Consider the following 27,507-nt stretch of genomic DNA (forward strand, 5'->3'; position numbering starts at 1 on the left):
CGCATGAGTCGCAATTAGCCCGGACGCTGGGTTGAAGGCTAAGAGTCCGCCTCCTGCTAGTGGCTGGCATGCCCGAGCCCGTGCACATTGCCGCGCGCTGATACAGTAAAATCTCGATGATACTAATCTTGCGGGACCGCGAAAAATATTCGTATCATCCGAAATTCGTATGAACCAACACAGACCAAAAAATTGAGCGCTGAAAAAAGTTTTCGTTTATTTCTTCTCTTACTTTCGCGTGAAGAAATTCGTGATTTTTTCTGCTTTTTTTAACCCCCATGTCGCAAAGCAGTCCTTTCTGGAGCACGTAAAGCTCCGCGCTCGTCTGCTCACTCGCTGTGCCCAAGCTCGCTACACGCCGCAACAGTCAAGCGTGAGCCGCATGGTGCGTTTTTGCACGCGATTCGCTCGCCTCGGCTCTTCGAGCGCTGTATTTTCACGCCCGCATCGACGATTTCGCGCCCGCGGTAGCGCCTACCTCGGTGAGAAAATGACGCACGACGGGCGCGGCAGAATGGAGGAGCCTGACTACTTGCGATGAGATCGAGACAGCCGGCTTGGCTCCGCCGGAGACGGTTAGGCTTAGCACCCCGGCAAATATTTTACGGGCGCTTTCTAGCGGCGCGGGTGATGTTTTATAGTACCGTTTTCGCATGCATTATCAGCTCCTTTACCGCACAAGCAACTTCGTGTCTCCCTTGAGCCGCATTTTAAAGAGCGGTTAGAAACGGTCGCTCGAGCGCCCGCGCCATAGAGTTTCTTACAGTATACACTAGAGAGGAATCTGGCGCTAGCGTCTGTGCGGCTCACATCAAGGTCGTCTGTGTCGTCATGGACCGCCATTATACATCGCGCTCGCCTTAGTTTCATCATTGGCTTGGATTGAAACGTTTTAGTGACCGCAAATTTTAACAAAGTGCCACAAAAACGCGAAAAATAGTGTGCAATTATGTAAGTGAAAAATAAAAACAGGCTGTTTTAAAACTAAGGAAAAAGGAAGTAAAGCGTTTTTTTTTGCCGGAACGGTTGTGCCTGCTATTCCGCAGGCCAAGGTTGTAATTGCGAACAATGTTAATATTTGGGGGGTAACTCATTAGAGACTGTGATTTGATTAATTTTACCATTATTTCAAATAATAGGTTGTTTGAAGACTTTCGAAAGTTCTTTTAGCTTTCCTATGAAAACGTTGCCTTCGCGGTGAACCAGTTCACGGACTGCCAGCTAGTTCAACAAGGAAAAAGAAAACGTGGCGTTAAACAGTCCTGGACGATGACAAGATAGGACGCATAGAATCTGTCGTATCTTGTCTTCGTCGCAGTACGTTTTGTTTCTTTTTTTCGTCGGCTACAAATTTCGCGGCGGCCTATTACCCACTCAGTCATACGTCCTTCGACTGCGGCATGAGCAACGTCAGGTGCGATCAAGCATTGCCTGCTGTTTCACCGAACACGGCTATCACAGAAACGGGAGGATTTCGGCTTTCTTGTAGCTCGTAAACGTGTTAATGCATAATGAAGAAAGCAAATCCCCAAAACCGCTTAAGAATCCAATTGTCATGCCAAGCCCAAGCCAAAAAGGGTGTCTTCCCATGAACCCCCACGACGACATGGCTTACGAGGCGCACTTTCCTCTCTAGTATACTTACTAAGAAACTCTATGGCCCGCGCCACTTCGCGGCTGGAGCCGACGCCATGTTGACGCCACCGGCCGCGCCGCGCGCAGCGTGGGGGTGGTTTCCCGGCGGTGTCAGCGCGCGTTGGGCGCGCGCAGAGCGTTTTCGCGAGCAGAAAACACCGATACAGTCTGCGAAAGCACGTACCGTTCGCCGTGTATATGCTTTGCCACTTTGCTGCTGAGACACGCTCTGAATTTTTTTTTTTTTTTTTTTAGTTTTGGGTGGTTCGAATATTTCGAACCATAAAAGTGTCATTCGAATCGAATCGAATACCAAAAAATTCGAATCGAATATTCGAAGTTTCGAATATTCGCACACCCCTACTTATAATGTATGTCATGGGAGTCACGAAAATCCACACTTTAAACAAAACACCATATCACAAGCTACCTTTCAATCATTTTTTGTTTATCATCACTCAAACGAACGCCACTGAAAAACAGAAATATGGTCTTTATCTGGTCTTGTTTTTGTTTTTCCAGCATCGGACACTGCTGCAAGGTCTTACAAACAGCGAGCGTGGCTTTGACTTATACTTTGTGTTTATGTTTTGAGGGATCTGCGTTTCTTGGTGTCTAGAAGACCGGATGCTGCAGAGAGGGAATCGGCCCGGCTTATGCCAGTAAGAGACAACGAGATAAGAACGCAAGCCAGATTTTTTTCCTTTCATCTGTGCCTTGCGTTCGCGATGCCGAAGGCGGTTGCCACAACGTACAGGTAGTCGAAACCTCCCACGCCGCGGGTTAGCTCGCTATCTCCAGATGTTCAACAAGGAAAATGGTGGTAGCTTATCTGCACAAGGTTCTAATCGCAACAACTTATCGTGGCCGAGGGGGGGGGGGGGGGGGGCAAGGAAGAGGAAGAGCACGCAAAGTAAGGGTGCCTCTTTTTTCACTGTCTAAGTTAGAAGAGAGAAGGGAGCGCGTGCTGCGTCGGATGGTTGAACCCGTATTTTTTCTTTCCCTTTTTTGCGACCATAAAACGAAGCCCCAGCTGCACAGGTCGATCAGCAGACCCACCAAAAACCCGAACTTGTGCTTTGGTCAACCACATTATAAGAGGTATGTATGAATTATGTTCTACGGGAGGCCTACTGGTGGCCAGGAAAACCCACGTTATATCCAATCACCCACTATAAGCGGTTACGTTATAAATGGTCTACACTGTGTACTTGAGGGAATAAATATATTTGCACCTGTCTACCCAGTTTTCATGCTTTGCATAACCAAACCTCAATCCCAGAATGCAAGGAAAAATTCTTGTCTGGTCCTCACATCATTATCACTACTTTCACATTACACACTACCTGTTTTCAATATTTTGACATGTCGATAATGCATATGCACAGCTTTTGTATTAGCAACAAAAGTTTAATGCTATGCAATATGATATGCCACACCATTCCACCAACATTTTTTTTATTAATACACACTAAACACCCTCTTACTATATAAGTCTTTTATAAAGGACCACAGAATACAACTGTAGCCTAGTTGCAATTTTAGCTTGCCGATTTGAAAATTTATGAAAATATAAAATGTCGTGTTACATATAATTTATGAACATTTAAAAAAATAACAGAATATTTATGCCTGTGTGAACAGGTGCAACATTTCCATTGCTTCACATGCAGAAAAAAGGATGCCAACCTGGCATGTATATTTTTGCGATACTGTGGGCAGCAGTTGGTCTCATGGCGAAAAAGTTAATTGAAAGAAAGCAAAAGAAAGTTTTTAAAAATGCAGGTAAAAAAGCTCACTGTAAAGGGACAGAAACTGATTTTTCTGCAGTGCACGTCCTCTAAGTCAATGAAAGCCAGCATTTTATATGTGGGGTAAACACGCAAGGAATTTCCAAATAAACAGGCGGAAATCATTTTAATTTTGCATTAACGTTTATGAAGTCTGAAAGGTGGCACCGTGCAGTGTCGAAACCAACTCCGTCGATTTCAGTGCACAATTCAAAAACTGCATGAAAGAATAGGAAAGGTTGCACATCATTGTTGCTATGGCCGGGGACAAGTTTTTAAACACCTCCTTTAATCTGACGTGCAGTTAAAAGTATGCTGCCGCACGGCCCACTGCCATGGTTGCCAGCAATCCTTTTGGAGGGTCACGTATGGGTGGTAGATCTAAAAATTCCGATTTCAAAACCGTTTCGGGTTGATGCGTTGAGTGATGCCGTTTCATTTGGGATAAAGAAAATATACTCGACAAAAAATCGGTTTCATCAGTTTAGGTACTTTAGAGTGCAACATCTAGGCAAATATGCATGTTAGAACGCTAAGGTTTTGAAAGTATTTTGTTTAAACTTGTAGATTACGATAAAACTTGCGGACAATTTTGGGGGGATTTATTTTTTACTTTGAAGACTAAGTGTTTACAGCACTACCACCTATGCTTTTTTTTGTTGCTTATTCAAGTCGTGATACTAATCCGTCCATCAAAATAGATCACTGCTATAGTGTAGTTCCTACGACAGCACATGCCTGAGAGAGTCTTGAATTGCAATGAAGAAACCTCAGCTCAAGTCAACCAGCACCACTTTTGCTGATACACTATCAAGAATGAAAGTGAACATTTCGACAGACTTCTGTCTGGTTGGGAAGTTACTGAACTGAGATTTAATTAGGCTCCAACCAATACAATGCAAAAAGGCAAAAACCCGACGTTTCGAAGCCGGCTCGGCTTCTTCTTCAGGGGTGACAGTGGCCACGCTGCAGCTCCATCTTATAGTCTCACATTTGCTGGCCTCGCACAAAGCCCCTCGCTGCGGCACGTAATCCGTGTGTGTACACCGAGGGGAGAGTGCCAAGCGAGCGATTAACATTCCCAGGTGTGCGTTGAATATGCCACGATTCGAGGAAAAGCCGCTTCCTCCAGTTTGTTTCCCTTTCGAGGATGGCCGTTCCGGAGAAGTTAATTTTGTGGTCGGCCATTTCAGTGTTCGGCGACTGCGCTGTGAAGTCTATTCTGCTTCCGGACGTCGTTCTTGTGTTGCCTAATCCTCTCCGGCAGGTTTTTGGTTTCACCGATGTACGAGGCGTTGCACCCCGCGCACGGAATGCGGTAGACGACCCCGGGTGCCTTCTCTATTGTCGTCCGGTCTTTGGGGCAGGGGATTAAGCGGCCTATAGTTGTCGAAGGCTTGTGCGCTATGTGTACTCCTACCCCTTTGAAAATGCGGGGTGCAACGCCTCATACATCGGTGAAACCAAAAACCTGCCGGAGAGGATTAGGCAACACAAGAACGACGTCCGGAAGCAGAATAGACTTCGCAGCGCAGTCGCCGAACACTGTGAAATGGCCGACCACAAAATTGACTTCTCCGGAACGGCCATCCTCGAAAGGGAAACGAACTGGAGGAAGCGGCTTTTCCTCGAATCGTGGCATATTCAACGCACACCTGGGAATGTTAATCGCTCGCTTGGCACTCTCCCCTCGGTGTACACACACGGATTACGTGCCGCAGCGAGGGGCTTTGTGCGAGGCCAGCAAATGTGAGACTATAAGATGGAGCTGCAGCGTGGCCACTGTCACCCCTGAAGAAGAAGCCGAGCCGGCTTCGAAACGTCGGGTTTTTTGCCTTTTTGCATTGTATTGGTTGGAGCCTAATTAAATCTCAGTTCACTATCGAGAATCGGTGCCTAAAATAAATTCGGAGTCTGTATCTTGTATTCAGAGTATACAATTTCTTCTGGAATATACAGTGGTTTTGAGCATCTAGACCAAAAATGCAAATTATGGGTGCCATGCCCAGGTCAGACAACGAAGAATTAAACAAAATTCTGAAATTTTGGAGTCTTAACTGATCATAGCAACTACGACCAAACCATGACGTGCGCCGCAGTGAAAGGGTACAAACGAATTTTTACTACCCCTAGTGATGATTAACATGCACCCAAATCTCGATACATAACAGGTGCTCTCATTTCCTGCTTTCATCACAAAAAGAAAGAAAAAAGAGAACAAAGTGAAGGGTGCTTGAGTTGCCTGATTTTAAATGAGGTATCACTTCACTCATAATAAGTCAAAACAGTGCACAATGCGCACATCCAATGGTCTACAACGACTTGCTTAGTAAGAGCATTGCTATAAGCACAAAGTCATTCACAAATAACGCCCAAAATATCAAAACATAGGCACCTAAATGATGCAACAGGCCACAGTGGGCTGCTGATTAACCCCAGCTTCCCGGAACATTTTTATCGGCAATCTATGTACACAGCAGGCAAACCACTGACCCTTATCTGACATATTTTCACACGAGTATAAATGCTGAAAGCTTGTTTTAGGGGCGAACCAACTCAGAAGCTCAGGCTGTTGGTGTCACCGGGACGCTCATTTTCCAATGCCTCCCATTACCTGTTAGCATACTTCTTAGCATGCTGTGGCGTGTGACACTAAGACAACTTACGGCCACAGTCTGTCGCTCGTTTAATTTCTTAAATCCGGTTCAACGCAAGAGACGGTGGCCACTGCCTCAGCAAGCGCACGATTGATCCTCCCGCGGGCGCTTCTCCGGCACCCAATCAGCGTGCACCGTGCGGCAAGGGAGAGGCTTACAACCTTTGATTACACTTTACACTGCATGCGTTGCCCCTCCTCAGGTTCCATGTTAGTGGAGATGGCCCGGGATTTTTATTTGAAATATTCCACTGTTACACTTTGTAATCTCGCCCTTTTGCAAAGTGCAACACGAAATGAGATGGTAGGCTTGAGTGCTTAGGGCACATTGAACTGAATATGAAGCAACGAAAACATACGTCCGGACAAAAGTCCTCGTCGTCTTGACCCTGAAGCCGCTTGCCGAAATTTCCAAGACGAACTGGTTGTGAAGCATACAAGGTGATCTGAAAAGTCATGACACATTGTTTAGTCCAATGTAAAAGTCCAATATATAAAAGCTTCAGAAATTGCGCCATATTTAATGAAAGCAGGGTGACTGATGTGTGTGTGTGCATGCAGCGGTTGAAAAGCCGCTGCATTTAATTTGACCACCAATGCGCATTGTACGAGAAAAATATTGAAAAATAATGTAAATACACATCAGCAATGCTGATAGCAAGCGTGTTCAAAAAGATCGTTTAGTCAGTTCTTCGCTTAAACACTGTGAAATCGTCAACTCATCTGACAAAGTGAATTATCCAAGAGGGTGATCAAAGTGTCCCTTTTAATAAAACTACTTCTCACCAGATCAAAAGATGTTAGAGGCATGCCATTGGCGAAACTTCAGCTTGAAACGAATACAAATCAAACAGGGTCAAACAAAAGCAAATAACTAAAAATATCGTAGCACAGCAGAATCCAACTATGTACAACTATTCAACGTGCCCCTCATTTCAAATTCTGATTCACAACACACATAGCAAAGGCCTCCGTTCTTGGAGCCTTAATGCCATAGGTAGCCATTACGACAAATCACAAGTTCGTTTTATTTGAAAGATTAGGTGTTTTATAATGCCCCCAGAACTTGTTCGTCAGCAAACGATACTTTATTCATTGATAAATTACCCAAGTTATGCCAAAATTTGAATTCTCTCACTAACTGTGTTTCGTGACATCAGCAATAACATATCCAGGGCAGGCATTTGTAACGAATGTTAGTATGTTGACTATGCCTGCAGTGGACAGCGAAACGTCTTTTGTTGCTTCGCTTACTGTCTGTCCTCTTGATGGCGCACACAATAGCACTCAGGCTTGCTGTCCGCACTCCCTTTGTTTTGACCGGATTTACACCTCACTTATTTCTGTTACAGTTGATAGTAATTGTTTCGTAAAACATCGTGTATGTTCGACAAACAGGGTCACGTAAGACAGCGTCACATATGCCAATTGGCCAGTGTCTTGCGAGACAACCCCAAAGAGCCGGACTGGTGTGCAGCTATATGCCTCGAGCGCTGCCTGTACGGGCGCCACTAAAATCCGCCTACTGGCCAGTTTCGAAAGCAGCCGCAGAATGCTCCAGCCCGCTCCCCACTGTCGCTGCTGCTTTTAGGGCACGTTCACGACTGAGATTTACCGTTTGTATGCGTTCAAAATATATTAATTAATTAAGAAGTCACTCTGCTCGCAAATATGTTGCATTTACGAGAGTAAACGCTTCTGATGCTATCTTAGTGTGGTACATCCAGTCTGCATGAGCGCTACGTGTGTGTCACAGACCAGCATCGTGAAGCCAGCATATGCATGGAGCTGACTAATTCCACTGCCCTGAAATTTATTAACAGTGTCGCCGTAAGCAGCGTTTCCTCAGATGGTCATGCTACTGCTATGCACCATGATGATGTAAATGTGCGCTTACATAATGTAGCGGAGCCCTCATACCTGACAGCATGCCAGTTACACTTGCCAATATCATACCTTCCCGGACTAGGGAAGCCACCCCGAAGACTCCATTTTATTTTTTTTTTTCTCAATAAAGAAAGTTTATTCTCTCTTGAATATTGATCACTAATAAGGACAAGCAATGTGGCATAAACTTCCCAAACATTCTATGAAAGCAGTATGATGTATATAATACAAATGTATACCCAGGTATCGACGGACAGTTTGGCTACGTCCACCAGAGAATATCATGCGAAAGCACCATCCATTCCACTTCTCAAGCATTGTCCGATAGCCCACTGCGGGTATGTGATACTCTGTAGGCATGTATCCCCTTGCTAGAAGTGTCAGCAACTGTTGGGTATGAGCCAGAGCCTAGGCCTAACGTCTATTTTGGAATCTTACATTAGCCCAATTGTTACTCACACCATGCTTTGGGTTGCTCTGTGGGGGAGTAGAGAAAACTGTTTGCTGGTTCGGCGTGCCAAAATAGTTCAACAGTCCAGAATTCTGCATGATCATATGCAGTTTCTGTCCTAAATTTTGATTCGAGGGAACTAAGCTTGCGAGAAGATTTAGTGGTTTAACTAAACTATGGAGACGTACTCTCATTTAATTGTCATTGCCCGCAGCTGGCCATCGAGCTACCAAATTTTGACACAGCGGTCAAGCGCACGTTTCACCATTGTGATCAATCAAAGCTTTTGCATTCATTACCGTTGTGTCTAGTAAAGATAGATGTCTTTCCTGCGAAATATTTCCTAGCACAGCATGCAAATTTCGTTTGTCGATTACATCACGTGCAGCTTTGGTTGTCATTTTTGTGGCTCACTGTTGATTGAAAGCCTAATATGCGCCCTAAAACTGAATTTTAGGCCTTTGAATAAGCATTTGTGCATCCGCAATCCCGGAAGTGACAAAAAGGAGAGTAAGAATTTGGGAATGTGCTGTGCTCTGAAGCCAAATGCAGCTCGTGTAGCTGTATGTAAGAAATATATTTTTGATTAAATATCTTGTATTTATGTTCATTTTTACTACAGAACTACAGAATTAATTTAAAAATAGTTCTGTGGGCTGTGCAACAGGTAGTACTGAAGCTGAGATGCACGCCCGCTGACAATCAACTGCTTTATATCTAATGCTGGATTTTAGGCAAATGCCTATTTTGTTCGTTGCATTCCCATTTTGATAAATGAACATGAATTCGAGGTTCAGAGGGATTTTATGGTACTTTAATAGTGCCTATAAATGCCTAATTTGGCATTTTGTGCCTAAATGTTCTGGGAATCATGGAGAACCGCGACCCGCAATCCCGTGCCAGTGCACGCTTCGGGGAGAGACACGACGCGCTGAAACTGGTCCTGCGTGCCGCTGGTTCAACAGTGTCCCAAGAGATGGCACCACCTTTCCGTACACTGGCTGCACGAATGTGCGCACATGGAGGAGTGAGATCGGAGAGCCGGTCTGGAGGAGACCGACGGAACAGCACGACCGTGACGGACCACGCATCTCAGGTGGGGACAGTTGTCACGCACCGCCATGAGTACCTGACCCCCGTTTGCGATTATGACCGGATGGCGTGATTCGTGAACACTATAGAGTTTTGTGCTTGCATGCTTTCGGAGTTCCCAAATAAATGGCTGTGCTTCGGCACTACTGTCTACTGTATTCTTGTATCGGCGAACATCACTAGGCTGCCGCAGGTGCGGGGGCCTACATGGTTGACACGCTGGGAACTAGCACGGTGGAATACGCCGGAGAGCTGGCTAGGGAGCCCCAAGGAACCCCACATATTCCACAATCATTATAAAAGCGTATTTTGAAAATCAGCGCCCATATGAACACTATTTAGCCTCAAGTTTCGCTTTCGAGTGCAGTTTGAGATCGCTATTCATGTTACCAGGTAACAGTGACTGTTCTATACTCTATAGGGTGCAACCTAGTCCTCCAGGTCAACAACCTCCCGGAAAGCAGCTGCGGAGAGCCGTCAGCAGAAAGGAAAAAGAAGAGAAGTAAAAAAAAAAAAAGTGACGTACACGTTGCGTTTGTTTTGTTTGTCATCTTTTTATGGTGCATTTAAGAAGTTGTCATACCCCTTTCACCAGAGCCCATCTTCACACTTTGGGTAATATGGCTAGTACATACCTGCCAACCTAGCACATGAAAATTCGGGAGACAGCAGCAGAAGGGGGAGGGGAAAAGGGGAGAGAGAAAAAAGGGATTTTTTTTTTTTGCAAATTACTGAGACTGGAGATTGCCATCAGAAAGGGGTAAGGATGTTTATTTTGAGCTGCTTTGTTCTTTTCGCGAAGTCACGAAGCACGGAAACTCAGCTGTGTACGAGTCCAGAAATACTTGCAAGTACTTCTTTACTTTTGACAGCACCATCGATCTTAAAACTGAACTTGGGAAAACTTGCAACTGACGCCTAGGCAGGTGGCGTAGGCCTAGCGCACAAAATGCGCTCGCATTTCCTCCAAACCCGGTCGTGCTCTAAACAACGAATCCTATAGCAAGATGCCTGCCTGCCTGCCGTGTTCATGAAAGACCTGTTTTCAGTGGTAGTAGCTAGCGATCCTTGCGGAGGTCAGTCGCAACAGATTTCCGCACAGATTTCCAGCCACGGCTGCCTCGATCGCCGCCGCCGCCGTGGCGCGCATGCCCCCTTCCACCGAACCAACCGATCTCCATTGGCAGTTGGCGATCCGAAGTGGCCGGTGTTGCTACAAATTTCAAGTTGACAACACGCCGCATTATTGCAGACACTCTCGAAGTACTCGCATCAACGCTTCGTGCCAAAACTATGCGTGGAACGTCAGCTACAACAGACGCGAAAGTTGTGGTACCATTTCCCTCGCCTTCTTTCAGTACGGTGGCGAGCGCGTCTCGCGGCCGGCCTTCGCCCAGATGCGCGGTACTCTATAGCAGTCTATAGTGCCTAGAATATACTTAGCGGTACTCTACGGTAAGGTTACAATAAACTAGAAGTATAGTGGCGAGTGCCCTCCCACAGCACCACAACTGTCGCAGCAGCAAAGACTGACGTACGCGCGTGATTAAAAAAAAAAAAAAACGCTACTTTTCGGGAGATTCGAGATAGCTTTCGTACAATCGGGAGATTAGGTCAAAATTCGGGAGTTGGCAGGTATGCTAGTAGGTGTTCAGTATTAATTGCTACTTTTTGCTATTAATTGCTAATTGCTAGTTTAGAAGACAAGAGTGCTGCAGTAAGGAACGCTAAAGCTGTCCTCTGTGTGGATAGCCAACAAGGAGACCTAGTATACTTGTGCACAAATTTCACACTCCTCTTAAACGCTAAGAAAAATCTTGAAAGCTCATGAAAAACTCTAACACTGCGCAAAATCTCCATGCAAAGGATTGGTTTTTAAAGGACCAAAAACCAAAAAGGCACGTGCGAAGGTACGATAATTGATTGATTGTAGGGATTAACACGCCAACGCAACGCAGGCGATGAGGCGCACCGTAGTGGAGGGCTCCAAATTAATTTTGACCACTTGGGGATCTTTAACGTGCGCCGAAATCTCGCACACACAGGCGTTTTTGCTTTTCGCCTCCATCACAAAAGCGGCCGCCGCGGCCGGGAATCGAAGTCGTGTCCTTGGACAATGAATGTTCTGTCACAGTTACAATATTCCCAGTTACAATTGCGAAATTACAATAGGTCTTGGACACGAACGAAAGATTTTTTGTCCCTAAAGAAGTTTCAAGAGTCCTTAATGGGTAGCAATCTACGACCCAGTGTAGGTTAAATTAAGCCATCGAATGTTCCCAAGTACAACTACGCTTCAATACCATTTGTTGATGTGAAGTTCCTTCTCGAGGGTAGTAGCTCACACTCAGTGATAAGAGTCACAATTTTGAATTCAAAAATCTGGAGATGGCGGTAGTTTGCTATTGTTTAAACAAGTTTCATAGTGATTATTAGCTGTGCAGCTATAACAAGCATAGTGCGTGTAAAGTCTAATCCCGCTACAACGAAACTGACGGGACGTGTGGAAATTCGTTGAGGTGAAATCTCCCCAACACACCACGGGAGGGCAAGAAAAATAGCCTCGTATATTTCCATATCACTGGCAGCATAATGCAGTGTTTAGAAAAACGATTGATGCGCAATTGCGCCATGTTTTTCTTCGGATAACAAACGTATTATTTACCTGCACGTAAAGAGCGGTTACAGGGGGGGGTTGGAAAAATGCAGTCACAAAACGTATTTCTGCATAACAAGGCATATCTATCAAGCTGATTACTTGCAGATAGCGGCTCGGCTGTCAAAAGCCCTCCCCGCACCCCCCCCCCCCCCCTTCCCCCACCTCACTTGTGGCAGGCAGGAGAGGTGCCGTTATCTTATCCTCTGACTAGGGGCCACTGCAACTGACCTTGGTAGGCAAGCCGCCTGAGCTTGCATTTATCACCAGCGGGCACTCATGACTAAGATAGGATGACAGATAGGATGACGCAGGTTCAAGACTAAACACGAAACCATTATTTGTTTTTGACTTTGAAGAGCTGTAGAAGGAAAACTGCAATGACAGCTGCTCACAGCACATACATGACGCCGCCGCGCCAGCAGCAGAGCACATTCGCGTGATTTCAACCGGAAACAGATTGGCTCTAGCTCCGGCTTGGCGAACCGGGCCTGCGCCTCATGTAAAAACGGCCAGCCACATCGTTATCACCGGCAAACAATGGCGTCCATCTAATAGTTTGTTTTCATTTATGGGCGGTAGTGTGGGCGCGCGGCGCACGTTTTCGGAGAAACTGAGCGCCTTGAATGTATAAGAAGTTACAGATGCTTATTTTATTGTAAAATAATTGTTCAAATCAAGCCCCAATCAGTGAAAATTTCATTGAAGCAAAAGCAAGCCAGACAAATGGTTCGTTGTGGCGAGGACTTTTTTGCATTGACTTCTATGGCTAGCTGACTTTGTTAAATATTTTGTTAAAACAGAAATTTAGTTGAAGCGGACTTCGTTGTTGCGGGATTATACTGTAGTACCAACAGCAGTATGCACTGGTGCTACGATGTTTTTGTGTACTTCTGTAACTTCCATTGTTTACCCCACCTTTCTTACTGCTAAAAAATGAATATGCATTACATTTAAGTGCAAATAGCTCATTTTTCAAGCTTATAAGCCCTGCTTAATGTGAGTTTGCTTTTGCCGACCTCAGACAATCGCACAGCTGTGCATATTATGACATAGGTTCTAGTGCCGCTCCCTTTTTCCCTAATCATATTGCTTATTTGGGCTAAGTTTACATTAGAAGTGCGCCCATATGGTTCTAGCAAGGCAGTCTTTTGAATGAACCAGACGTGTTTTGTCTGCATGGCCCCTTTAAGGGGCCATAAAAAAAAATGACACAAAACCAACTGCACCACATCGTGAAAGTTTCTTGAGTTTTGTCGGTTAGTGCTCGTGGCTGCCGACGCCAAAGGTAACTGGTAGCCCACACACTAGATTGTGCCACATTCTGCATGATCCAAGAATGGGCCCCATGGTGGAGACTGATTCTGGAGCGAAGTTTTGTAACGGGCTATATCAAAGAGCACTGACATCAACCGGCCCCCACAGGTTGACGTACAAGTTATCCATTGGGTAGCAACTGATTGATTGATTGTGGAGTCCAACGCGCTGAAACTACACAGGTTATGAGGCGCGCTATACTGGAGAGCTCCGGATTAATTTTGACCACCTGGGGATCTGTAATGCTCACCGAAATCTCGAACACACGGGCGTTTTTGCTTTTCGCCTCCACCAGAGAAGCGGCCGTTGAGGCGGAGAATCGAGCCTGCATCCTGGGGCTCAGCAGCGCAACGCCTTCGCCACTGAGGAGCCACCGTGGTGGATTATTGGGTAGCAACTGATGATGTTAGACTTCAAAGTGGGACATTGGGCCTAACATTCAATGTCTAGTCTTAACATTAGGTAACAGTAAAGTTGAGCCACACTCTTGGTATGTCAAGCTGCAGTACCAATTGCTGATGTTAGACATCAAATCGTGACCTTAGGCCTAACGTCGGACAGTTGCATACTAGCAGCACCCTTTCCCTCTACTATGCACAAACCTTTGCGCAAGTGAGTAATAAAATAGCAAATACAGGAGGCCACACCCCACGGATGATCTTCTAAATTTGCAAGAGTGGCAGAGCTAGGCTAAATATGTCTTCGCACAAAAAACCTCGAGAACACATCTTGCTCAGCTGCGTCTTGAAACACTGAACATTATGTCCCTCACTTGCAACGAGAAATGTGCCTGCCTTGGTTTCAAAGCCACCCAGCATTTAAAGTACAACTTAAAAGTAAGTAAAGCACAGTACTTGCCTTGATGTCTGGGATGAGAGACAAATTCGTCAAATTGACCTCTTCCCCTTCCTCCAAGAATGGCTCCGTGTTGTTATCATCCTTCCAAGATGAATATGTTGACTTGTCCAGCACCGGAGGTTTCTTGAGGCGAGTGAAGTCTCCAGGATTGGGCTTCAACAACGTAAAGTCAATTAAGGGGACAATCTTCTCGGCCTTCTTGTGTTTTCTCTCAGGAACCTTGGCTGTTTTTTTGGCTGCATGTAATGAACGAATGGTGGTAGAAAAGCACATTCTATCAGCCTGCAGTAGAAGAGTACAGACCTGTTTTAACACGTAGCACCACAAACCTTTAACTGCAGCTACAACGAATGATGACAGAAGGTTAATGATGATTATTGCTTTATTAGCACAAGGCAGACAACGGGCAAAAAGCGTCAAAAATTACTTTGTAAAAAAAGTGGATAAAAGTAACAACTAAAACTGGTCAATTAAAGTGGAAGTGAAACGGTTTAAAATACAAATATGATGGCTGATGTATAGGGCCAGGTTGTGATTATTTGTGATACGAAATAAGGTGTAAAAATTCAACCTTGGCCAAAAGCTTAAAAACAGGCTTAAGAGATAACAAAGGAGCATCAGCTAAGGAGCAATGGGTGTAGATGAATATTGTGTCTGTGAAGCTTCGGGAAGTGTTCATGTTGTGTTGTGTCGGGTGCCTTGCAGTTAACACTTTCCTGCCTGTGCCTTTCAAATCGATAGTATACTATCGACGCTTTCAAGTTCAATTTTCGACGTTTCCCAATTAAAATTTGGCGCTTTCCAAGTGTGCTTTGAGAGCTGGTGCCACCTACTGAGTAATAGAGACACATCTTCTTTGATTTGTTTTTTTGCGCTCCGCAATTTTTTTAAATCACCGCTGGTGTCCTGTGACGGCCACTCGGATGATAGGGAGATGGTGCCAACATCATGCGCTACGGCGCCACGGAAACACCGCATTATTAGTGATTCAGACGACTGCCAGGATTAGAGGGGATGCTGGGTTGAAGGCTGGGAGGCTGTTCACTCAACCTCTAGCTTTATTTAGATGAAATAGCACCGGGCTTAACATTTTAGCAATTATTCATAATTTGTCGTGTTTGAAATTCTTCATCAAGAAAAAATTATGCTGCAAACTGAAACCAACTATGCTAATGCATTGAGCAAGATGAAAAGCCCCAAAAGGAGAAAGAATGCTGTGGTCGATGCAACAGTTTGTATTTAAAGGGGGCACACTGGTCTTAAACAAAAAATGTTTATTTTTACAGTTATGATGATAAAAATTGGAGGTAATTTAAGTTTTTTGTTCTGATTGTAGATATAAAATTTGTTTTTGTGTAAAACGACTACATTTAGATGTATTCAGATTTTTAAATTTGCATTTTTTGACAGATTTTGTAAAAAAACTGCTAGAGTGATGCAGCTGAACAAGGTACCAATGAACTGTGCACAAATCAAGGAGTGCAATAAGACTAAAAGTATCATTCTATCCAGTCTGTAGCAGAAGTTACGACCGTTTGAAGTTTGGGCCTGGAAGGTGAGAACCAGAAAAACTGGTTTTTCCTTTCAAGCCCAAGCTTAAAACAGTCGCAAATTCTGCTACAGACCAGATAGAATGATACTTTTAGTCTTATTGCACTCCTTGATTTGTGCACAGTTCATTGGTACCTTGTTCAGCTGCATCACTCTAGCAGTTTTTTTCACAAAAGCTGACAAAAAATCAAATATAAAAATTTCAATAAATTTGAATGTAGTCGTTTTACACAAAAACAAAATTTATATCTACAATCAGAATGGAAAACTACATTTGCCCTCCAATTTTTATCATGATAACTGTAAAATTAAGTTTTTGATCAAAGACCCATCTGCCCCCTTAAACCAGTCAAGGCTTACAATTTTGCACAATCCGTGGCTGTGTCCTTAGCCATCTGGTATTTTTGTTACTGTTTCACAAAAGGAAAATTTTTTTCCATAAAACAACTTTTTTTTTTTTTCAATGCACACAATAAGCTATATAAGGTGTTACGGCAATAAATGAGTGTTCTTGAAAATTTTTTTCTGAGCAAGCCAGCTCTCCATCCGTGATCGCACTTACCATAAAAACCCGCGTATAATACGAGGTTTTTTTTCCAAATTTTACTATGTAAAATTTGTGCCTCGTTGTCATGTGGTAAGAACCCATACCCGAAGGGGGATTGGCCCCAGAAGAAGAAGTTGTCAGAAAAGATGAAGAAAACGAAAAATCAGCATACGGGATGGTGAGAAGGATGTTGAAATGACCAATGGAGAAGAAACACAGGGTAATCGAAGAGGAGGAGGAGGTAGCTTGTTCAGCGAATGGGAACTGCACACGATTAATGCGAGGTGAAGAGGAAGAGAACAAGGTTGGAGTGGACAGAGTGGAACGGGTTCTTTGGAGGAACGGTGGGAAGTTCGGGCCGTGCCTGCACACCGCACCATCGGCATCGCACCGTTTGGCAGCGGGCTGCCCGGAACCACCGATTACCAGCAGCTGCGCTCTGCTGGCCTCCTGCTGACCGGCGGCATCGCACCGCCGGCGACCCGTCGAGCCGTGCCCCACGACGCACCAGCGGCACCGCACCGTCTGGCAGCGGGCAGCTCAAGACCACCGATGACCAGCAGCTTCGCCCTGCTGGCCTCCTGCTGAGACGCGCTGCTCAGCGAAGCCAAGTCATCGCACCGCGATCATCCGGACCACGACGCACCAGCACGGGCCATCGCGACGTTCGGCGACGTTGGGTGACGCGTAACCCAACCGACCCACTGGGCCACGTCATCTGCATCGCACCGTGGTACCGGCGGTAGGATTTGTTTGAATGTGACAGATGCAGTTAATGGGTTATAGTGACTTTAGGAGTAGATTTTTGGTAGTGTGAGGTTGTGCCTGTTTTTTTTTTTGTATAGTGTGATATGCTTGTGAGTGTGTTATGTTCGCGTTCGTTTGAGGTTTTGGTTCTGTAAATATATTGTGTGGTCATCAAATGAATCAAGTTGAGCCTCATTTCTCCGCCGCGTGAGACGCGTGACACTCGTATTATATGTGGATTCCAAAGTTTTCAGCCGAAAAGTTGCACTTTCGGTTTCGGTTTCAGCCAAGGGTGCGCCATCTTGCGGTGGCGTTAGCTGGCTGCTGCTTTTCTCAGCCGGCGTCATTCTGATTGTTTTGACCACGCGAAGGATCGGCACGTTCACCGCAAGTCTATCACGATGGCGGGTGCATGAAGGCAGTATTCGGCTGCAATTAAAAAAAAACGTTATTTTACGTGCCGAGACCATCAGGAATTGCGCCGCAGGACGGCAGTTCGGCGTCAACGAAGGCAGCATTCGCGGGTGGAGAAAGCAACTGGTGCTTGACTGGATAAAGTCTGTGTGGCGTCGGCGGCCAGGAGCACTGGTGGGGGTTCCCGTCAGTGCTCGTTTTGGACGCCTGTCGCTGCCACCTGCCCGATTCCGTGAAGAAGTTGTTGCGCGAACCCCGCACCGAACTCATTGTCATTCCAGGAGGAATGACATCCCAGCTGCAACCGCTAGACGTTTGCATCAACGAGCCTTTGAAAGACTGCATCAGGTCCTGCACCAAGAGTGGATGAGGTCAGGAGACCCGTAAGTAACAGCTACCGGATGGCTGACGCGGGCTTCTCCAGCGGTGCTTTGTGGCTGGATCGCGGATGCGTGGGCCAGCATCCCAGAGGAGCTCGTCAGTCGCTCTTTTAAGAAATGCGGCATCTCGAACGCCCTTGATGGCACTGAGGACTACTTTCTGTGGGAAGACATTTCCGACAAGGCGACTTGAGGAGATAGCGGCAGCGAACCCGACGATGACTGAACGGACGTCGGGAGACAGTGCCAGCGAAAACTGACAATGACTGAAGGGTAACTTCAGTGCAAATAAATATTTTCTGTGCTCTTTACCTCGCATTATATGCGGATGAAAACTTTTTTTCCGATTTTCCTGTCCCCGAATTACACCGCGTATTATACGCGGGTTCGTATTATACCCGGGTTTTTACGGTATGTCGCATTTTGTGGTCTACTTTATTCACCACTAAGAACAGTGATGGCACTTACCTGCCTACTTAAAAATAAATAAAAATCGTTATTTATTTTACAATAAGCTGGTAAATGCTGTCACTGTTCTTGGTGTTAAACAAAATAGGCCACAAATTGTGACCTTCGTGTGCAGTTTGAGCTCGAACAAATAAGCGGTTTGCTCAAGAAAATTTTTTAACACTGATTTATCGCCCTGACAACCTGAATGTTTTTTTTGTGTGTGTGTGTGTGTGTGTGTGGAAATAAAATATGTCAAGCGGACATGCCCGTCCCATCGCTCATGAAAATACTGAACACCGTACTGCTTCGAATTGTTTACTGTAAACCAACAGCCACGATGGACGCTGAAAGTAGAAACCACTTTTCAATACCAAGACTGCAAAGTTTAGGCAGCCCTGTTCCAAGGAGCACAACGAAAGTAAACCAAGCACAGGTCTCACCCTTTTCCGCCAGACGTGCACGCCAGTATTCTGCTGCATTCGGGGCCGGGGCATTGTCAACGAAGTAGGAATATTCCCGTTTTTCCGGAGCAATGTATTTAGCAAGTTCCGATATACCGTTCCTGGAGAGTGGCACAAAAATAAAAAAGTGATATCAACACAGCACGTATCTCAGACCAACCTGCTCTATTTCACCAGCCACCCCTCAAATAGAGCCACAACATTCATTTACAAATTTTTGAATATCCATGCACCTTTTCTTGCTAAGCATGACACCTCACACCCTTTTCTATGTAGTTGTTTTGAAGATTCAGAGTTCTTTTTTTGCAGTGCTTCATAAAAGGTCAGTTAATGCTTTACAGGTTCGGTTCTATGCTTTTGGTTAAACTAGGGTAGGTGGGAGGGGTATGTCTGCTAGTAAAATATTTACCGGTTCAGATTTATCTGAAAAACACTGTAAAAAGTTGAAATGGGGGAAGGAGGGAGTTTCTTATAATACACAGCACACTTCCCTTCCTGGCAGTTCGTACTCACGAATTTCACCCGCCAGGCACGCCTGTGCGACAAAGCCTGCTTGATTGTGTACATCGGGAAAATGACCACACGATTCCTATACGCCACGAGCGCGGCCTGTAGGGGGCGCCGCTGAAATCCCCCTAGCAGCCCGTTTCAAAAGCAGTCGCGGGAGTCCGCGCCCCGCTCCCCAGTGCCGCCGCTGCTTTTGCGGCACGTTCACGACTGAGATTTACCGTTTGCGGGCGTTTGAAATCCATGTTTATGTGGAGCAGTCACTCTGTTCGCAAATGGGGTGTGTTTACGAGTGTAAATGTTTCCGACGCGATCTTAGTGTGGTACATTCAGCCGGCATAAGCGTCAGGTGTGTTTCACAGGCCAGCATCGCGGAACCGGCGTATGCATGGAGCTGATTGTAATTACGCTGCCCTGAATTTACTAGCAGTGTCTCCGTAACCACCGGTTTCTCAGATGTTCATGCTACGGCTATACACTACGATTTAAATCGGTTTTGTGAGCTTACATAATCAGCGGAGCACTCATACCTGACAGCATGCCAGTTACGTTTGCCAATATTATACCTCAGATATTGATCACCACCATTTACAAGCCAGTCTGTGTTAATTTCGGGAATATTCAACAAAAGTACGATGGACACTGCATAATTATATTCGGGGATCAGCACACGACGAGTCGTCGTGAGGTGAGCGCCTGCAAACATTCATGTGCTACATATATCCTCTGCGAGCAGCGCGGAGATGGGCTTAGAATATAATCCGCATCCGCGACTAAATGCTTCTTTGAAATATCGTCATATGGCACAGGGAGCCTGCAGAATAAAGCAGAAACTGAAATCAGAGGGCCTTATCACATACCACCCACTTCCAACGACACCTTTCATCGCTTGTTGAAACAGCCTACCCTGTATACTTCCAAAATGCGTCCGCCGTACGATGAGCTGTTCGTTGCAGTATAAAACAAAAGGAAAGTGAACGCGAGATCGGTGTGTGGGATTACTAAAACATTCATTGCTTGATTCCACTCTGAATTTGTACACAGCGTCCCCCTCCCCTCGCCCCCACCGATTTCTTGCGAAATAGCAGTGCATTTTGCGTATAGTTGGTCTAGTAAACTCTACCTGGCTGTTTCGACGAGTCTTTAGCATGTCAGAAGCTGCACTTTTTTTTTTTTTTCATTTCCGTTAGAGCTATTATGTTTCTTAATTCCGCACTTGCACAGCATGTATTTTTCCGTGGTTTCATTAACTTGCCTTGGTTCTTGCTAGATAGCGTGTGTGGGCACATATTTAACGACGCACAGGCTTAGAATATACTTAACATTTTCGCATGGATTATATTTTATAAAAGGCATAAGTTATTGTCCGGGATTGGGTAATCACATCCCCGAAACATATTTTTCTGATACGTATATATTCGAAACGAAGCCGCATTCGTTGTCAACGCTGCAAAATGAAGTTAACCTCTCACTGCGCCAGTATCAGGTCTAAACGAGGCGACAGTAGAATTCATTTGGGCCTGATGTTTTGGAGGTGACATGGGTGATATGTTGCTGCCGTCGCCGACACCCGGAAGAGCGGCGCCGAAGCGCGCAGAACCGCGTCCCCGGGTAGCTCTTGCAGGCGATCGCGTACTCTACGAAGACGCAGCTGCTTTTTAAGTGACCTAAACGTACTCTTTGCCTATAAACGTCACCATAAAAAGTTTTTTTTAGAGCGCGGAAAGGCGAAAAGAAGCGAAACAGAACCAAAACACTGCACGAGCCCCTATCAGCCACGCAGCACAAATCCCGTCAACGCCGCGGAGAAGCAGCGGCGGGCGGCGCAGCGATCGCGAAGCTCAAGGCGTATATTGAGTAGGCACAGGGCCTTAGCACAAGGTTGGCCAATTACTAGGAATCAGCTTGCTCCCACTGCAGCCCCAATGGCGTCAGCCATTTGAGGCAACTTCACTCCCAACATAAGAATTTTTGAGGCTAGCTGCCACTCTATAAGAGCCATGGCAGATAGTGACACTATATTGGTGTCGCTACAGCCAGGTCCCACTGACATTCTGAAGTTTCCTGCCAGGGTTCAGATTGCAAATCCTAATGTAAAGCCAGAGCGGCCAGTTTGACAACTATAAGCCAATTCACATGATGGTGTTGTTGATCCCTTACTGTTCTGGAGACTCCGCGCCCTACAATGGCTAGCATTTTCTTTGGACACGAAACTTGGTAGGCTGAAACAAAAAAAGCTACTTTCTGAAAATGGCTGCCTGAAGTAATCAATTTTTTGCAACATTTTTTGCAAAATGTCTCCCTTCAAGCGATAGTCGTGTTGCCTGGTATATGCCCTGTATCTGCCAGGCAATAAAGCCTCACCTTGGATTGCCAGAGTCTGTCTACCACATGTAAGTGCCCGAACCCGTGCGCGAGTCTTCGGATTCCGCTGGGGCTAGTGTACGGCACGTAGCACTTTCTCTAGCGAAGTTGGCAGGGTCCTCTGCTACCCCGTACATTGGCCCACAGCTCCCACCTCCATTGCTTCTTTTACTGCAATTGACATCTTTATAACTACTTCTCTACTCAAATAAATATACATGTTTAAATAGATAAAATTACTGATTACTTGAATTCTCTGGTAATTAGAGTGTGTTTTGGGCTTAGCATGTATGTACTTACACTTATTTAAAATGCAACTTTTTGCACTTTTTGCAAACATTTGAAGCCTTTTTCGTGCAAGTAGTCTAAGGAGTGCAGCAAGTGTGACAACTGAAAAGTGCACTATTGCATTCACCTTGTGTTCACATGCAGGCCCACACCTGTCAGCAGCACTTGACATGCGCTTACACTCCTTCTGCCACAGTGCCCCAAGGATCCCTACCCACCCCCTCAGAGTTTTCGGACCAGGTGCTAGTCCCCTCCCGATGCCTCCAAATTGTGGCGGCCCTGTGGGCAACCGCCACCCCCCAGAAGGGGGAGCTTTACCTGAATAAATGTTATATACACTTGGACCTCGATATAATGAACCCCGATTTAACAAAAATCGCGATATAACGAATTTTTTCAAATTTTCTATCAAAATTTTGCTAAATGCATGTATTTTTATCTCGATATTACGAAGTAAATTCGTGCGGCGCTTCCGATTTAACAAAATCACGGCAAGAAAGGAAGAACGAAATTCCGGTTGAGGCACGTTTTATTTTGCTTCTCAGAGCCTACATTGAAAACGTTCAGTGCTCGCATTACCTCTTAAAAGGCTAAAATGAAAGAAAAGCAGCGAAATCTGCGGTTGACAACAATTAAAAGCGATGAAAGAAGCTGCTCAAACCGCCAGCGGTCATGGACGGTTTAATAGTACGGCCACCATTTTGACGTCTCCGTCGTTGCCTACGCCAGCGCCCTCTATGCTTAGGCTGCCGAAGCCTACTTCAAGCTTTTTTTTCTAGGCGTCCTTGCTCATGGTGTTGCTGCTCTAGGTTGTGCTCGCTGATAACCACATTAATATTTTGTTCGTGCATCATTAGGTGAGTCTTGTAAGCAGCATGAGCACTCCAAGGGAAAGAAAAGTGTTCCGAACAAGAGCCTGAGGAATGGTCGGCGAAACCGACGCCCACCGAAATGATGGATGCCATCGACGTTCTGCGCAGGCCCGCAGGCGCACGCGAATGTTTAGAGCAAGCCTTGTTAGCGCTGTCAGCATACGAGCGTCATGTAAAGCCCACCCTGGTCAAGAAACGCCAAGCACTGCTTACGGACTTCACTACGGCTTGAACATCGAGTGCTGGTGGCAATAAATTGCTCTCTTTGAATGTGGTCATCTTCGTTTCACCCGTGTTCATTAGACAGCTGCGATACGGAGAAATTGGTTTGTTTAGGGCTCAGTGGGTATAAAAGTAATTGCTTAAGGGGGGACGTGGCTTTCAAAATGAACTGTTTTATTTCTTTGTGGATTTTGATGAAAATTGGCACAGCAACTGGAAATGCTTCCGTGATAACACCATAAAAATTTCAAACTAATATTTTGAAAACTTTTTTATGTATTAAATTTTCTTTCTGTTCCGCTTGTACCGAGCTTGAGCGGCTTATAAAACACGATAGAAAACTTGTTCGAAGTGCTTTGCATTCCCAAATGAATGGACGAGGTCGTGACAGTTTTAGAATTTTTTTTTTACAACACAATGTTTTTTAGTTTTCATTTTTTTAGAGGTTAATGTGCAATAGGCATGTTGACTGTAAACGATTATTTGAATAAAAAAATCCCAAAAAACAAATCTGGAAAACCAAGAGTGTCACGACCTGAACTGTTTATCAAGGAATGTAATGCAAGAAACGAAATCAAAATAGACCCAGCGGTCACAAAAAAATCCCTGGTACAAGCGACGGAGGTGGCAAAAAAAACTGTTTTGAGAAAACGGCTTCCTAAGTTGCAACATAGGTTTCACTTATCAAAAGTCGTCACGGTTGTAGCCTTTCATGTCCTTTTGAACATGGGGCTTCTGGAATGCCTTGCCTTGAAATTGGAGTGCCTTTTACAGCCTTTTTCTTTCTAGAAAACATCATTTTCAGCTCCTCCGTGAAGAGTACATACCCCACTTTGCAGACCAAACGAAGGGGGAGATGGGTTTCAATGGGCTTTCAATGCAAAGTAGGTTAGCTGGTTGGCTGTATCGCACTGAACAGCCTCCTTTTGCAGTGTTGTCACCATGGCAACAAGTTGAGCATTTTTTTTTACTTAAATTTGAACATTTTTGGCTTTTTTTTATGTTTTATCATCTTGCCTGGCACAGCAACTTAATTAGTACTCATACGTGCAGGTGTTCATTGCCAAAAGTTTGCATACCACAAGGATGAAAATGAGCTACTTTGAAGCTTGGTAGAGTATTCTGCATAACTCCCAACTTCAATGCAAGAGCATATTTTTTTAATACTTTTGACATTCAAGGCATCCAATATTTCTAGCAGCAAAGCCAGTATGCCCTAAGCAATGGTATCAATAATTTCCCTGAAAAATCACTGCTAAATGCTGCGATAGTAATGTACATTTTTAATGCAGAGAACATATTTTTATTCCTATATTACTAACTCAAACCTGTTTGCATGAAAATTACAAGTGCACGGGAAACGTTGCGCAATACGAGCGATATGGCTCGCGCGCATCGCAGCGCACGCTTACCGCGACATATCGAACTTTAATTATACCTGATATGGCTGGTCAGGTCGCTTTTAAGATTAAATCTAACGTCGCAGGCATTAATTACAACTACTGGCGTTCAATCGTAACCGGTTGCCCAGTCATGTGCTGCTCCAATGCGCGTCGGCTATGCCGTGCGCGCCAGCGCGTTTGACGCGTCGACCGTTTCTTTCTCAAGGCTAGCGAGTCCACAGTCAAAACACAGCAATAACTAAGCGTGTAAACATCGCAAACCCGACTAAAAGTTCACTTCACGAACCGCTATCGCAAGCGCGCACACCGCGTCACCCTCCGGGGTCTGGCGACGGTAGAGTCACGCGCACCACGAAGCGTTCGATGACCTCCGCCTTTCGAGCCACACAACTTCCCGTAATCTGGCTCGCGATCTCAGGCATTCCCATTGCGATAACGTGCGTGTTGAATACCACAGATTGAACAGAAACTCGCCCGAGCGAAGCGGCGAAAATGAACTCAATCCGCTCGCTACGCAGCTCAGGCGGCCGCCATCTTGCGTTGCGCCTGTGACATCCAATCAGGAGGGTCGCTGTTCTGCGCCCCGACCGGAGGACCAATAGCGCTTCAGCATCTATTTCTAGCTTCGTTTGTGCGTCGTTTCTTTTCTGCCGTTTGTGCGTTTGTGAATGAACGAAGATAAAAAAGAAGAGCGGAACCGGAAAGACGATCGCTCGGCCGATCTAACCATATCAAAATGGCCGCGCCCGGTGGCACCGTTGCGGAGATAGAGCGCTCCGAAAATTGCCGTTTTTTCGCCCTTTTGCGCTGATAGTTTGTCACCGCGCCTGACAAAAGTATTTTTTTATGCCACTTTGCGACGCTTTTCAGCGTAAAAACTTTGCAGACGCATAGAATAGGAAACATAGAAGCCGAATATGCGGGTTTCAAAAAAACGATGTTTTGGTCATTTTTCCGAAGTTGAAAGCCGCGTCCCCCCTTAATGGAATTTGGCCAGAAGATATTTAATGTAAGCTTTCCGCTTTAGCGGGAGCACGTAAGCGCTGCTCCACACAGTGAAGCGTGTACTCCGCTCAACTCACAATCATGGCTTTATCTCGAGTGTCGTGGCTGCATCACGCACCCATACTGCAGAGCCTTTGTACATGAAAAAAAGTCTTTCGAAAGTTTCATAGCACCCTTCCACTGTTGGCCCGTCGCAACCCTCAACGCCGCGCTAAGCCTACCACTGAACGGACGAAAAGAGGCATAACTTCGAACCAGCACCTCGCCGGGGTGAAGTTCACAGGGCACGGACGCGGTTTCAATAGGTGACCGGTAAAAAGTGCAAAGGCTCCCGGGTACATCGTCTGCTCTTGCCATTTCCGGTTCGAGATCTCGCCTGGCCTCCCTTACACCGACGGCTTTTACACGCGCGTGTGCATGTTGTTTATTCGTCACAGGGTGCTTACCTTTCAGAGGAGCCCCTAGTAGGATTCATCGTTGTTATTCATTGAATGCGCGATGCATGAGCGTTTTCTTTTTTTCTTTTTTCGGTGGAAACAGATAAACAACAAGCACACGCTCGCGTGAAAGTCGCCGGCCTACGGGGGTCAGGAGAGCTCTCGAACCGGAAGTGGCAGGACTCCGCGAGAGCAGACAATGCACCCATGACCCTTTGCGCTTTTTACCGGTAACCTATTGACTAAGAGCGGCGTTTAGTAGTGACCGAAATGAAAAAAAAAAAAAAAAAGTGGAAACCTAGTATGCTATCATATTTAATGAGGCGTTGCGGAAAAAGCACTGGTTTTGCGACGACACATGAACTACCGCCGGCTATCCGAATTAAAATATCAAGTGTTGAAACTCTTAATTCGCACAATTTTTGCGGCCAGTTTTAGTACACATTTCACTTTAAGTGGAGAAGTAACTACATAGCAGTTGTTTCTGGGCGATGGGCAAGGTTTTGACACCTCAATACTGGTTAAATGAACTGTAAAATCGAAACCTCGATTTTACAAAATTCTCGATTTAAATTTAACGAAATTTCCGCCCCCAAGTACGACTTCGTTATATCGAGGTTGAACTGTATACCGTATTTTCGCGCGTATACCATGCACCAAAAATGCGAAAATTTCAGTGGCAAAGTGGCGGTGCGGATAATATGCGGGGTTTTTCCTTTAGTGCAGCTTCACGGCAATGCGCATTGCGACGTGAAGATGACCTTGTGTACAACAGTGAGTACTACGGCTCAAGTGATATCTCTAGCAAGAGCAGAGACACTTAGTGAATTGTGACTTTCGCCTTGCAGTCAGTGTATTATACTTGCTAAATATATGCTTTTTCTGCCTACATTGTACGTGATGGGTTGCTTGAGCCGTAGCTTTGGTGCAACCTTTCTTTTATCAAATGTGCGGGCAATTGGCAAGGATTTTTTTTTTCTTTTCCGGCGAGCTGAAAGTGGGGGTGCAGTATATATATATACATATATATATATATATATATATATATATATATATATATATATATATATATATATATATATATATATATATATATATATATATATATACACACATACATATATATATACATATATACACACACACACACACACACATATATACACACACACACACACACACACATATATATATATATATATATATATATATATATATATATATATATATATAGACAGAAGTAAGGGTTGGCAATCAAGAAAACCTCGGAAAGCAAAGGGGAGGTTGTGGTGGGTCATAGAAAGAGATGAAGAATTTCTTTTCGACTCAAAAAAATTCTTCATCTTTTTCTATGACCCACCACAACCTCCCCTTTGCTTTCCGAGGTTTTCTTGACTGCCAACCCTTATTTCTGTCTTATTTCACGGAGCCCCTCATTTCCCATTTTCCGATTCGATATATATATATATATATATATATATATATATATATATATATATATATATATATATATATAT

The 27,507-nt window shown here is 45.1% G+C and overlaps 1 protein-coding gene across 5 annotated transcripts in view; it reads right to left on the minus strand.

Moving 5' to 3' along the window:
- The window catches only part of LOC144156091 (condensin complex subunit 2-like), a 61,362-nt gene that overhangs the window by 11,584 nt on the left and 22,271 nt on the right, over window positions 1-27,507 (minus strand). For all 5 annotated transcript variants that reach the window (XM_077687882.1, XM_077687883.1, XM_077687886.1 and 2 more), the window contains exons 11-13: window positions 18,872-18,993; window positions 14,343-14,578; window positions 6,441-6,527 (exon numbers count right to left, since the gene is read on the minus strand). In XM_077687882.1, coding sequence (XP_077544008.1) covers window positions 6,441-6,527; window positions 14,343-14,578; window positions 18,872-18,993 — 445 coding nt within the window. The remainder of the gene's footprint in view (window positions 1-6,440; window positions 6,528-14,342; window positions 14,579-18,871; window positions 18,994-27,507) is intronic.

The sequence above is a fragment of the Haemaphysalis longicornis genome, unplaced genomic scaffold (assembly GCF_048455015.1).
Source record: "Haemaphysalis longicornis isolate Haplotype H1 unplaced genomic scaffold, Haemaphysalis longicornis Haplotype H1 scaffold_1, whole genome shotgun sequence".
NCBI lineage: Eukaryota > Metazoa > Arthropoda > Arachnida > Ixodida > Ixodidae > Haemaphysalis > Haemaphysalis longicornis.